The 12,996-nt window shown below is 30.9% G+C and overlaps 1 protein-coding gene and 1 long non-coding RNA gene across 2 annotated transcripts; one reads left to right on the forward strand and one right to left on the reverse strand.

The window, feature by feature from the left end:
• Window positions 1-503: 503 nt before the first annotated feature.
• On the reverse strand, window positions 504-3,316 carry LOC121776537 (MYB-like transcription factor EOBI). Its single transcript, XM_042173707.1, has 3 exons — window positions 3,091-3,316; window positions 2,850-2,979; window positions 504-1,060 (listed from the first exon to the last, which is right to left on the reverse strand). The coding sequence occupies exons 1-3, from the start codon at window positions 3,224-3,226 to the stop codon at window positions 769-771; spliced, it is 558 nt and encodes a 185-aa protein (XP_042029641.1). The 5' UTR covers window positions 3,227-3,316; the 3' UTR covers window positions 504-768.
• Window positions 3,317-5,820: 2,504 nt separating this feature from the next.
• Window positions 5,821-6,984, forward strand: LOC121777281. Its single transcript, XR_006045456.1, has 3 exons — window positions 5,821-5,990; window positions 6,418-6,473; window positions 6,832-6,984. It is a non-coding gene; the product is annotated as an uncharacterized LOC121777281 (long non-coding RNA).
• Window positions 6,985-12,996: the final 6,012 nt, after the last annotated feature.

Consider the following 12,996-nt stretch of genomic DNA (forward strand, 5'->3'; position numbering starts at 1 on the left):
TGAACATATATAGACATATATAGAAAGTAGATATTCAATATTGCCATATTAAGGCTTCATCACCTTTCCACGTGGCTATTTCTCCTAATTTCAGTTTGGTATTTGTTTCCTGCATGATTCTTTTCACCCATAATTTCATAAATGCATTTCATTAGCATTCCACTTTATGAAGGATAAGATCGACAACAAAAGGTCAGCTTTCAAAAAAAAAAAAAAACAAAAGTTCAGCTTTCAAATTTGATTAAGACAACACGTTAAGATGGGGGGAGTTCATAATTAAAGTAAATTCTTAAGTGTAAAGCTAATTCCAAAAGAGACATAGTACTACATAGTTACAAAAATTAAACCAAGGAAAGAAACAATCAACCATCAATCATTATAACAGTAGGATTAATCATTGTTTGATGAAGACTAAGTAGTACCAAAAGTACTAATTGTCCTAATCTCAATAGAATCAACCCTTGTTTAAAATAGTATGTGTACATATAAATGTGAGAAAAAAATAAAAAAGAAAAGGAAAACCCTTTACTCACCAAAGCTCATCATACTTTAATGTACAATATATGTCACCGTTCCTCATCATTTAGTATATTATATTTATATAGTATTATTATAAATGCACCTAACTTTATATTTCATCACATCATATTACACGTTGCCCTTAATTCAAGAACTATATGAAATGGAAGGAAGTAGTACTAGGGAGAAAATTTAACTACTTTATATACGGAAGTGATAGCGGGGCCCATTGAGTCAATTAGGTCTGACTCAGTACCCGTTAAGTAACTGCAAAGACCACAGGTCTTCCACACTCCAGAGGTTTTCGTTTTGTTCGGTTGGAAAATGACCCTGTGGTGGTTCCATATTATTGCCATTAAAAGAAGGTGGAGAGTATGATTCAACAATATGGTCCGGAGGGCATGAGCTCGAGACATGGCTAGTGCTAGCTTGATCGTTGGAGTTCTCTGCTTGCTTGATGTGCTTCTGAATTCGAGTCCTCCAATAATTCTTTATCTCGTTATCTGTTCTTCCGGGTAAATGTTTTGCAATCTTTGACCACCTATATTCACAAAAATATTTAATCACTATCCAAATTAGCTACCACTTGATAATATCTCTTTGTTTTCAAGTAGTGTACAATGGAGTATATACAGTACAAAGCCACGTGAAATATCACAAATTTCTTACCGTGAAACTAGAGAAGTAAATAAGTACTACTAAGATTGGTCAAAATTTATATCAATCGTGGGCCACTTTTGCTCTGTTTTTCTACTTGCAATTTTCTTTTCTAAGATCACGCATATGTATATGTATAGATATAGCCATAGAAATCATGCACAAAAATATAGTTTTTCTTGTATATCTTATGATATATGGTATTTATAAAGTTGATGGGACAGCTACCACTTCCATAGATTACACCTTTGAGCATTTTATTGTATGAAAACATAGTAACACGTGTAAAACGAGCTAAAATAGTTTCCACCATGGGCCACTATATTTATATATAGGAAATATTTCAAAAAAAATTGCTTCAACACATGATTTATTTTTATCGGCAAGCCATGTTCTACGGCTAAAATCAAAGTTTGTTGCCATTCCCTATTTATTTAAAGCAATTGTTGAAGAGAGCTCTCCAAATTGAAAAATCATTTGCTAAGAAAAACTAATACTACGAGTGCATGTATCAACACCCCTCGTAAATATTATTTTTCTTTCTTTCTTTTTTAAAAAATGTGTTTTATTTTTTCAATTCGACAAAAACGTAGAAAGTGTGGCATCTCATCTTTGATTCTCTCCTCACAGGTTGGTAAATCTTTGCACTCACTCACCATCTCTAAATTGGAAACTTTTTACATAAAAAAGTACAATTATTTAAAGCGGCTCGAAAATTCTTTTTTTTTTCCCTCAATGAAAACACTTTAAGAAATTACCATTTTCCAAAACTTCTCATTATGCTTATCGTTTATGGCAAATATTGCAAAACTTCTCATTAAGGCTAAAAGACCTCTCTCTCTCTCTCTTGGTTCACCTTATTATCAAATGGATATTAAAAAATAGGAAGAACCCATAATTTCACCTAAGATGCAATTTTTACAATAAAAAAGGTTAAAATGAAAAATAATGTAAAATTTTTTAGGGGGGCTTTTGTTGAAAAAAGGGCAAAACATTATGGGCAGATGTCAATTTCAAGATAATAAAGGAGCAAATGGCAGCTATTCTTCCAAGTGGTTGAAGGAGTAAACATGTGATTTATCAAAAAGGATTCCCCAATCTTTTTGGCTTCTCCTCTCACAACCTTCCTTTTCAGCACTATTTTACCAAATACTTATCTTCTTCTTTTTCCTAACTAAGACACTATATAAAAAAAAGAAAAAAAAAGAATAATAACCAAGAAAATGAATTGCTAAAATCAACTAAAATAAATCATATTTAAACCTCTATAATTATCGGGCTAACAACGCTATTTAAACCTATTGGATAATAATTGTTCAAGAAAGGTATGGGTTGGATTGCCATAAACTACAAATTAAAATCGCATGTTTCTTAAAAAAATTTTGCAGCCAAGTACTTAAATTCCTCACGTTTAGAAGTTAGAACTTTATGATTTCGCCCTCTCTCTCTCAAATCTAATTATAGTTTCATCACCAATCAAATAAATAAGCCCAAATTGTAACACAATAAAGTGATAAAAAAAAGTAGACGGTTGATGAGCAAATGCATAGACGAAAAAACTAACACCATATTTTTTTTCATTTCAAACTTAAAAACGATTATTAATTTATTTTAAAAAATAAACACTGTCATTTTAAAATAAAAACTCTACCGAAAAAATAAATAGGACATACCTATTTCCCCACTTAGCATGCAGCTCCATAATCAGAAGCTGCTCCTCCGGCGTGATGTTTCCACGTCGAACGTCCGGCCTGAGGTAGTTAAGCCACCGGAGACGACAGCTTTTTCCAGTCCGCTTTAGCCCTTTAAATATAACAAAAAAAAATCAAAGTATTTACATCAAATATCAAAGTAAAAAAATCATTAGGGTTTTGTTTGTATATAAATGTGTGTGTGTGTGTGTGATTAATTTACCTGCGGATCGAGCTAGAGAGTTCCAAACGCCTTCGCCATGATTCGCAATGTAGTTCATGAGAATGAGATCTTCTTCCATAGTCCATGGCCCTTTCCTCACTTCAACATCTATAGATTTGCATGCTTTCTTATCCATCTTTAGAGAGATATAGCGAGAAAAAGAGAGAAGAAGGTATGGAGAGAGGGAGAAGGATTATGAAATGTAGATATGGCTGGATAAAATTAATAATGGAGGCGGTGCTCAATTTATAGATGGTGTTTAAGAAAAAAATTTCCAGTTAAATGAGCTATTAATTGACAACATAGTGGATGTCTTTTGACCTAACTTTGTTTCACCATTCGTAATACTATTAGGGTCTAAAACATATTATAAAAATATAGTACTAATAGTGTATTAATTTCAATTTTTTTTATCATATTTCATACTTCTATTTTTAAATGGATTTTTAACTCTTTTTTTCGTTTAATAAATATGTCTCCATACATAAACAATTATGTGTACGTTGAAAAGTTCCTTTTTTATTTTCTTCTTTCCAAATAGTAGTTAGTAGCAAGCTTGCAACTGTGACAAAAAAATGTATTAATTATAATACTATTTTGGTGATCATCATGAGAAATTACTGTTTTATTTTTGTTTGAGTTATAAAAAATATTTACTAAGGGCCTCACATATATACATATGACTAAATTGAGATGGTATCGAATTTAATCCCTATACATAACATGAGTGCTCGACTAAACTATGAGATCATTCGTTATATTGTGTGAGATCGGATTCCAGTTAAGGATTCAATTGACATAAACACGTATGAATTTTGGATATTGTATGGTTTGATTTACATCATTGGTGAAATCCCATTTCTATATTAAAAAAGTGAACACCTACCCTCTCCAAAACTTTTTTACATGGTGCAATCAATTAAAATGGTACGAGGATACGTTCTCGCATCTGCACGTGTGACAATTGACATATACAAATCAAATAATTTAATATATGCAAGTTAATAGGTTGAAGTCTAGCTTAGCTGCCAAGTAAAATATCTCGAGCGTTCAATTATAGAACTAATGTAGCCCTTTCCAAAATACTATAAATACCCTTTCATTTCTAAATTTATGTTTATATCTTGTTTTATATATCATCCCTACTTTCTGTTTTTCAAAATTTTAAATACCATAGCAATTTATTGCAAACATGTGGCAGTGGCACGTACACTAGTTTTGGCAGTATTGAAGAAGTCAATAATAGTAGTATGTTATTTGGATTCTGGATAGTTTTATCTACTTCTTAATTAGTAAAATTTTAACACTGGGTTAATTAATTTAGACTAATTAATTGTGTCATCACCACCGGTATAAATTCACCTCACTCCACCCACACACATACACATACACATAATTAAGAAATGATCAAATAAGAATTTTTCTTTTTTAAAAAGTTAGAAGAAAAACTCTTCTCTCAATAGCGGCTAAAAGAATCCAAGTATCTGCATTGTAATGACGATCGTGTCAGTATCACTTTCTCAATTTCTTGCAAAAATAAAATAGTGTTCACAAACAATGACGCTGATTTTGTATAACATTGAAAGGAAGACACTGAGATAAATCATTATAGTTAATTACTTAAAGATGGGATCTAAGAAATTACTATTTCTATTGAACGTATAGTATAACCTTGAGAATACATACTAATTTTCTATTTGTTTATTTTGTCAATATTTCAATTACCGCATATTGTTAATTTAATTCCTATATATTAATAGGCAATATTTCAATATTTGCATCAACACAAGGATTTTTATTGTTAGCTAGTTTAATTTTCTATTAGTTTAATGATTGTATATTACTAGTTAAATGACAATAACTTTGAGATAATAAATGACACTAGTTTAGCAAAGCACTAAAAGGCCCAAATTGAGATTAATCTTTATTGCTAATTAGAAAGATGAGATCTACGAAATTAATTGTTGTTTCTTAATTACTCATGTATAAACTTGTATCGTTCCAAATATTTCTATTTTTATTGAACGGAGCTAGGGAGTACAATGGACTGGACATAGCACATGTTCCTAGCTACTCATAGTCACTAAATTATGCAATGAAATATAAGCTGTAAACCGCCATTTATGACAACCAAACAAGAAAAGATAGTTCTACCTCTATTTTAAGTAAGAAATATAGTATTTAATTAATATATTAAAGTTAATTAAGTGTTTTTCTATTAAGTGAGCTCTTATTATATTTAAAATATTAATTTTATTACACTAAAAAAATTAATCTTAAATTTATGATGGATGTAAGTAACATGAGACGGAGTCACATGGGATTATAACAAAAGATTATCAGTTACATGTATAAGAAATTTGGAAGGCTATATAGCATGGAGGTCAAATCGAACTCCCAATGATATATTTGACTAACTAATTAGATGTATAATTGTAGCAACCTATCTTAATTACCTTAATCCCACTTGCCACGCCATATTCATATATACTGATTTTCCACACGTATTAAGAAATTAAAGTAATTAATATAGTGGTCACGAGAGGCTTTCCATTCACCAGTATTTATTTTACTATACATATCAATATCAATTCAAGATGTATGATACAACGATTGGAAGCCCTATTAAAGGTATGCATATAAATGTTATATGTATAATACTACATAGTGTGTGTTACATTCTTGAAGTCGATTGACCTTCCATCCAATCACACTCTCTCTCTCACAATACCTCTCTCATCCCTCAACCCACGATCAAAACCCTTTCTCTCTCATTTCTAAACCCTAGTCGCTGCAAAATCAGAGAAACTTCACTGGAAAAGTCGATTTCTGCCGGATTAACGCCCTTCGTTCGACGCAACAACGTTTTAATCGGTGGAAGATTTGCAATCGACAACAAGGTAGGGTTCCAAAGTTTCGATTTTCGGTAAGAGAGCAGTCCAAGAGTCGATTTTAGCCGTAAAAATACCATAAAGTCGACGATTCAGAGTTTTCTACTAAACGCGGTCACTATTTTGGCAAACATTTGGTCGATTTGATTGGTAAATCATAACTGCTTGTTCATTTGATGTAGGGTTCTCTTCATTATTTACCCCTTTTAGTTCATTGTTGCTTTAGATGTGTGTATTAGTCGATTTTAGTTATCCGACACACTCTTACGATTTTTTAACATATGCTGTCGATTTTTCTGTAAAGCATGAAATCGTGTGCATTTTTGCTAGGGTTCTGTCCATTATTGAAGTTTAGGTAATTAATAGTTACAATTGTGTATTGGGCGATTTGGTAGAGAAAATCTTATCCGATTTTGATTTTTGGTTCGTCTTACAGATCCAGAATGACAAAAAGAGGCCGACCTTTCAAAAGCCAACCCACCCATACTGCAGGTGAGCAATCTCTTGCATTTGCCTTTTTAATTCTTGGAGTACTTGTACATTATTGTAGGGAGTGGTGTACATTATGTTTTTTGTTTGAAGTTACATCAATCGGTTTCATAAAATGCCTGTAATTGAGTGAATGTTATATTCATTTGTGCATTATTTGCGGCCATTTTTACATTATTGTAGGGAGTGGTGTACATTATGTTTTTTGTTTTAAATTACATCAATCGGTTTCGTAAAAGGTCAATGGTTGAGATAATGTTATATTTATTCGTACATTATTTGCTTCCTTTTGTACATTATACAGTTAGTAGTGTGCATTATATAATATTAATGCGATACATTATTGATTTTTGGACAACAGCGAAGCAACCTAGGTTGGACATTGACGAAGCGATGGATGATGTTCTTCCAATTGCGATTGCGCAAAATTTCAGGAAGAAAGTCGGCCATCTCTACTGTCGACGGACCCCAACCGAGTTCCTGAACTGTTTAAAAAGCCTAACTCCACGCCAGAAGGAAGTCGGTCATGAACTTAGTTTCAGAGCTATCCTCCATTTCAACATAAAGGAGATTCCAGGATACATAACCGACTTGTGGTGGATGATGTTTTTGATAACTCATGTTGGAATGGAAAATAGCCGACTTGTGGCTTGGTCTGTTTTGAACAATATCTAGTGTGCTGAACTTCTTGCAAACAAAATCATATTTTGGTACTAGTGTATGATGTCATTAACACAAAACATATAATGGATCTAAAGTACCGAATAATGTCACGTTACTGCTTAATAATGTAAAAAAAGAAGAAAATAATGTAGAACAAGTTAACTGGATTTTAATATTAATGTACAACAAAATTAATAGAAATTGTATAATGGATGTAATTAACCGAATAATGTACAAAATGTGCTTATTAATGAACTGTATTGGAATAATAATGTACGGTAAGTTAAGTCCTTGTGAACAATAATGAAAAACTTCATGAATAATAATGTACGTTAACAGTTTAATAATGCAATGTTATTATGTATAATGTACAGAATGTGTCTAATAATGATCTATACTCGAATAATTGTGTACAGTAAGTTAAGTGGTTGTAAACAATAATGTACAACTTCATTAATAATAATGTACATTATAGATTAAAAACATAAAATTATTATGCGTAAAATGTTGACAGTGGTAGGACTAATAAGACTAAGACAACGAATTGAATAATAAGACTAACCCGAAAGACAAAATACATCAACATTTCCTTCAACACCTTAAAGATAACCGTCTGTGTTTCATAGAAAAACCAGAACGTGCATTCAATTGCTCATCCTCGTTCGACTTCTTGTTGCCTTCCCTATTGCATACAACATAATACCAAGTGGTAACACCGTCCGTCTTCCTCATTCCTTGTTTGCGCGTATCAAAACCAACAGCACAGGCATATACATCGTAAAATGTGAAAGCAAAATCTAGTGATTGGAACTTCTGAACAACGATTGACTTCAATTCTAGAGAACATTCAGGTACAACCACCACTGTATAAAATTACAAAAAAAACGACTCAGCAAACATATACATTACAGATCAGAAATCGTCCATTAAAGAGTCAATAAAAACCATTACACAGTAATATATGTACATTATGTTTATCAGTTAAAACTACTCCCTAGCCGAGATGATATCTAAACCCTAGAGGAATGACTGAAACTTGTTCACTTTGGCGACGGTTGTGTTACTTACTACGTACTACACCCTAGTCCCAAGGATTGCTAAACCCTTAGGGAATAAATGAAACGTGCGCCAAATAATAAAAAAAAAACTCCCAATCTTATATTACTCAAGAAATTGTGTAACACAACCAAACTAAACGGCTCATAAAACATATACATTGCAGTTCACACATCGTCCATTACAGAGTCAATAACATCCATTACTCAGTAATATTTGTACATTATGTTTATAAGTTCAAACTACTCCCTAGCCGAGATGATATCTAAACCCTAACGGAATGCCTGAAACTCATGGACTTTGACGACGGTTGTGTTACTTACTACATACTAGACCCTAACCCCAAGGATTGCTAAACCCTTGAAATAATAACTTAGAAATACAAGGGGAAAAAATTAAATTGAGGGCACGCTTGAAAGACTTAAAAAACAAGACAAGCATAATTATCTTTCGAAAACCAGTTTCATTATCCATAATTTATCAGTTAATATGTCCTATTCGTTTAAATCAATCATCAATCCAGTTAAATTGCTACAAATAACACAACCGTTACCTTAAATTGCATTTTCACACTATTTTTAGAATTAAAGCTACAATGGCAATATGTATCTTTTATTGTTTTTGCAATTACAATCCGATCACCCCCAATTTTTTATTTAGTTTTTTTTTTGTCAAAGTTTGTCCAATTATACTGCTAAAGAGACGGTATCTTTATTCTTAAACAAGTAAACAAAGCTGTTTTACAACTGAAAAAAATGAGTTATATAATCATCCCAATTAATAAAAAAATTGTCATTTCTTTTAATATCCGAAAATTAATTGATATGTCCCATTTAACTGAATTTTCATTTTAATAAATGATTTTCAAAAATTAAATATTAATAGTAATGATAACGAATTATTCATAATTTCTTTAAACATAATATGGATAATATTATGAATCACAAGTTAATTGGTAAGACGTTTTCATGCAATTCGATTACGGCCTCCAACAAAGAAGTTAGGGGTTCAAATTATATAATGTAAATCTTATACTACAAATAAATTATTTCATTTTTCATTAATTATCGTTATTATGATCCAACAAGTTAATTAAGTCACAAATTATTATTTTGTGATTAATTCGTGTATTGCAAGAGTGTAAGACTCGTTTGTACTTATGAGTTTTCCTTGCATGTCTTCTATTTAGGCAGATATTCTCGCTTGTAAAAGTGTGAGATGCTCTGCATTTGTTTTTTTGAAGTCAACTTAAAAGGTTTATATTTAGATAGAGTGTATTTTGACTATATAAAAATTTTAGTGATCTAATAAATTTGAAACTAGATTTAATTATTGCATATTTTGACCATATAAAAAATGTAGTGATCTAATAAATTTGAAACTAGATTTAATTATTGCACTAATACTAAAGAAAGTAAAAGGTTTGACTCCACGGCAAACAATAGCAAATTAATTTCACACGAAGTCGACAAATTGGTGGGCAAAGAGAGTTTAGACAACTAAGTATCTGTACAGGGAAAGTGATGGCCAGTTACATATTTTCCTTTTTCTGACTTGGATATGTCGACAAATGCTGATTACGACTAATGAATATTTCCATATTTAGAAAGTGGAAGCCAGTTAAATTAATTCGATGGGCCCACTGTACGGATAGGATATGTATACAAAATTTCATTATCTAATAAGTTCCAAAATTGTTTTCTTATTCTTAAGCGAAGTAGATCATAAATGTAAATAGATTGTAAAAGCATCTTTTAGTACAAGAAATTTGATATGCTAATAATAGTCTCGTGAGGTTTAAATTATGATAATTGAGTTGAATATATGCATTCATACATATGTTGATTTTATATATTTAATATTATATCCAATGTTTTTTAGATATTATAATTTTAATTAACTACTTCCATACTTACATTAATTACTAAATGTCTAAATTCATAATGTGTACATTTCTCTAGTAATATTCAGCTCTTACTTATAAAAATGAATATGTATTTGTATGGTTTCCTATGGACCTTTATTATCTTCTTATGATATGCAATATTCCTAAATTAAGCATTACTGTAAGTATATACAAGCATTATGTTTTTATTACTACTTTTTATAATGCTTCTTTAAAATAATATAATAGGAGTAATGTTTAAGTCTTAGTTTGTACACATGATGCATTTCCTTTTGTCATAGTCAAGTTAAATTAGGCGTTTAAATCGTAAAATCAAAACTATCTATGCTTTCGACTAACTTTGTTTGTTCTGATTCCATCAATAATGTCCAAGTAAAATTAAATCAATCTGTGATGAGAGGGAAAGTATCTTAAAATTCTTAGCTGTTTATTCAAAGATCTATAATAGAAAGTGAGAGAGTGTAGACAAGATTTCATGAATAGCATGTAGAAATTAGGTATTGAGAGCCACTTGTTATCCACATACACACACAAAAAAAGTCTATGGAATGGAAAGACAGGAAGGGACAAATTCAGATGCAATAGATTATGATCTCTTGTCTACGCATAAGCTATTAAGAAATTAATAAATCAAGGGCTTTGAATGATTGATTCCTAACATGCCACGGTCCCTCTTTAAATAATTCGCCAACCCTCTATATTTTAATTAATGTAGTCCAGAGTCATTGTCCTAGCAGCAAGGAGCTTAGACATTATTGCATGAGGTGCCGAGTTCGAGCCCGTTGATGATATTAGTGTGGATCGTACTGGCCACTAGATTTAATATATCTTGTACTTTTGTCCTCGGAATTAAGACCTCTAATGAAGTATTAATTAAAAAAGATGTTGTGCACTAACTCAAGGTTGATTATCTCTAATTTAGCATGTTTAATGGATTTATTGTGTGACTATAGAAGTGAGGTTGATAGGATGTTTTTTTTAAAGGTGGGGTTCATATATAGCATAATTTGTTCTACTATAATGATCTGTTATTACAAATGAAATGGTGAACTTGTGATATAAGCAATACCTATTTAGGTTTCAACTATAAATATCTTTTAAGAACATAAAAATAAAGACCCAGTTATTTACGTTGATTTTTTTAAGATACTCACAATTTAGAACCCAAAAGTAGGCGTCCCTAAGTTGAAGACAAATTATCTTAATCTTTTATTTTTTTAATCGCTCTAATTTGTGTTCCCTAATTTTAGTTGAGAGGTTTCTTGAAGCATTTTTAGTATATTTAAAAATGTTTTTAGCCGTTTTCTAGTGAAATTGGATTTCCTCTTTGTGACAAGTTTTTAGTATATTTAAAAATGTTTTTAGCCGTTTTCTAGTGAAATTGGATTTCCTCTTTGTCAATGTCACATATGAAAAAAGAACCACATATTAATTAATAGACTTCGAATCAAGGTCATTAAAGTTTCCCATAAAACAATGGAATAAAATCAAGCTCCAACAATGGTTTCCAAGACGTTGAAGTGTCATTAACAAGAACCACTTATTAATAATCAACTTAATAAATACTACAGCTTTTCTCCATAACTCATAGCTTTGCCAATAGAGGAAACCACTTTGATGACTAATCCATTCACATATTTCTCAAAATGAAGAAAACATCAAAAGAGATTAATTATTAAATGCGCCTTTAGCATTTTCAATAAACCGGAAAGTGAAGATAAAGAGGCCCCAATAAGCAAAAGTATTTTTATTTCTTAATTTAATTCCTGACCACAAGTCATTTTTATAGCCAATAGGATTACGTGGGCCTTGATTATGACAGGTAAATCACAGCCACAACTCTTTGGAAAACAAAAATAATTAATTATGGTTTTATGGAAGTTGTTATAACATTTAACTAATTGTCACTATTTTGGTAAATATCTTCACGAGACTTTCGTTTCTAAATAGATTCTTGTTAGCTTATTAATGGGGTTTTGAGTGTGACCGATAACTGTTTTTTTTGGGATTAATTCGTCTTCTTGTTTTTGTCGAATATCAGTGCTCATAATTAAGCTAATACGACAATAATTTCCAGCATTATCCACTCATTTCTTGTACACAAATATTTAATTTATTTCGGACTATTCATTCATATTTTAATATTTAGTTAAAAATCCATATGAATCGAAAATGAGTTCATAACTAAAAAGGATGTGGTTGATAGTGCTTGACACGAATCATGATCGTTCTGACGATTCTTTACTTTATCCATCGAATTGAATACAATAATATACTATTGAATAATGGTGGAATGGACTAGTGTGTAGTTTGTTTAGCACTTAATTGGAATTTCATCAACATCTACATAATTAAACAGCATAGCTGACTTGAATCTTCAATTGGTAACAAGTCATGTATTGTTGATCTCATGAATAAACTATTCAAAAATGAAGAAATGGAGACTATTGTTGGAACAATGAGAGTAAAATTTTAAAATTATTGTAGCAATTACATATATTTTCTATGTAAATTCCAAAACTAACATATAATCAGACATAAGAGAAGTATTTTAAGTATATATTGATAAATAGTACTCCATTTAGCCTAACACTATATAAATCATAAGCAAAATATGTTTTGCATTATATTAGAATTGAAAATTAAACCAAACAATTTTAAAACAAGATTCAATCTTAGCTTATGCCATAACTTATCTACGCCACCTTCACCATGAATGATAATTTTATTAAATTAAACAATATGCTCACCTCTCTTGCCACAAAATTAAAAATTACCAATGGCCCAAATCAAGATGGATCCAACTGCTGGCCTTTTTATATCCAATTTTCTCTCACTCTTGAAAATATATGAATAAGCAACCCACAATTCTTAACCCACCAACCTTTGCCTATCTCTCCA

This window comes from Salvia splendens, chromosome 18, assembly GCF_004379255.2.
Source record: "Salvia splendens isolate huo1 chromosome 18, SspV2, whole genome shotgun sequence".
Lineage (NCBI taxonomy): Eukaryota > Viridiplantae > Streptophyta > Magnoliopsida > Lamiales > Lamiaceae > Salvia > Salvia splendens.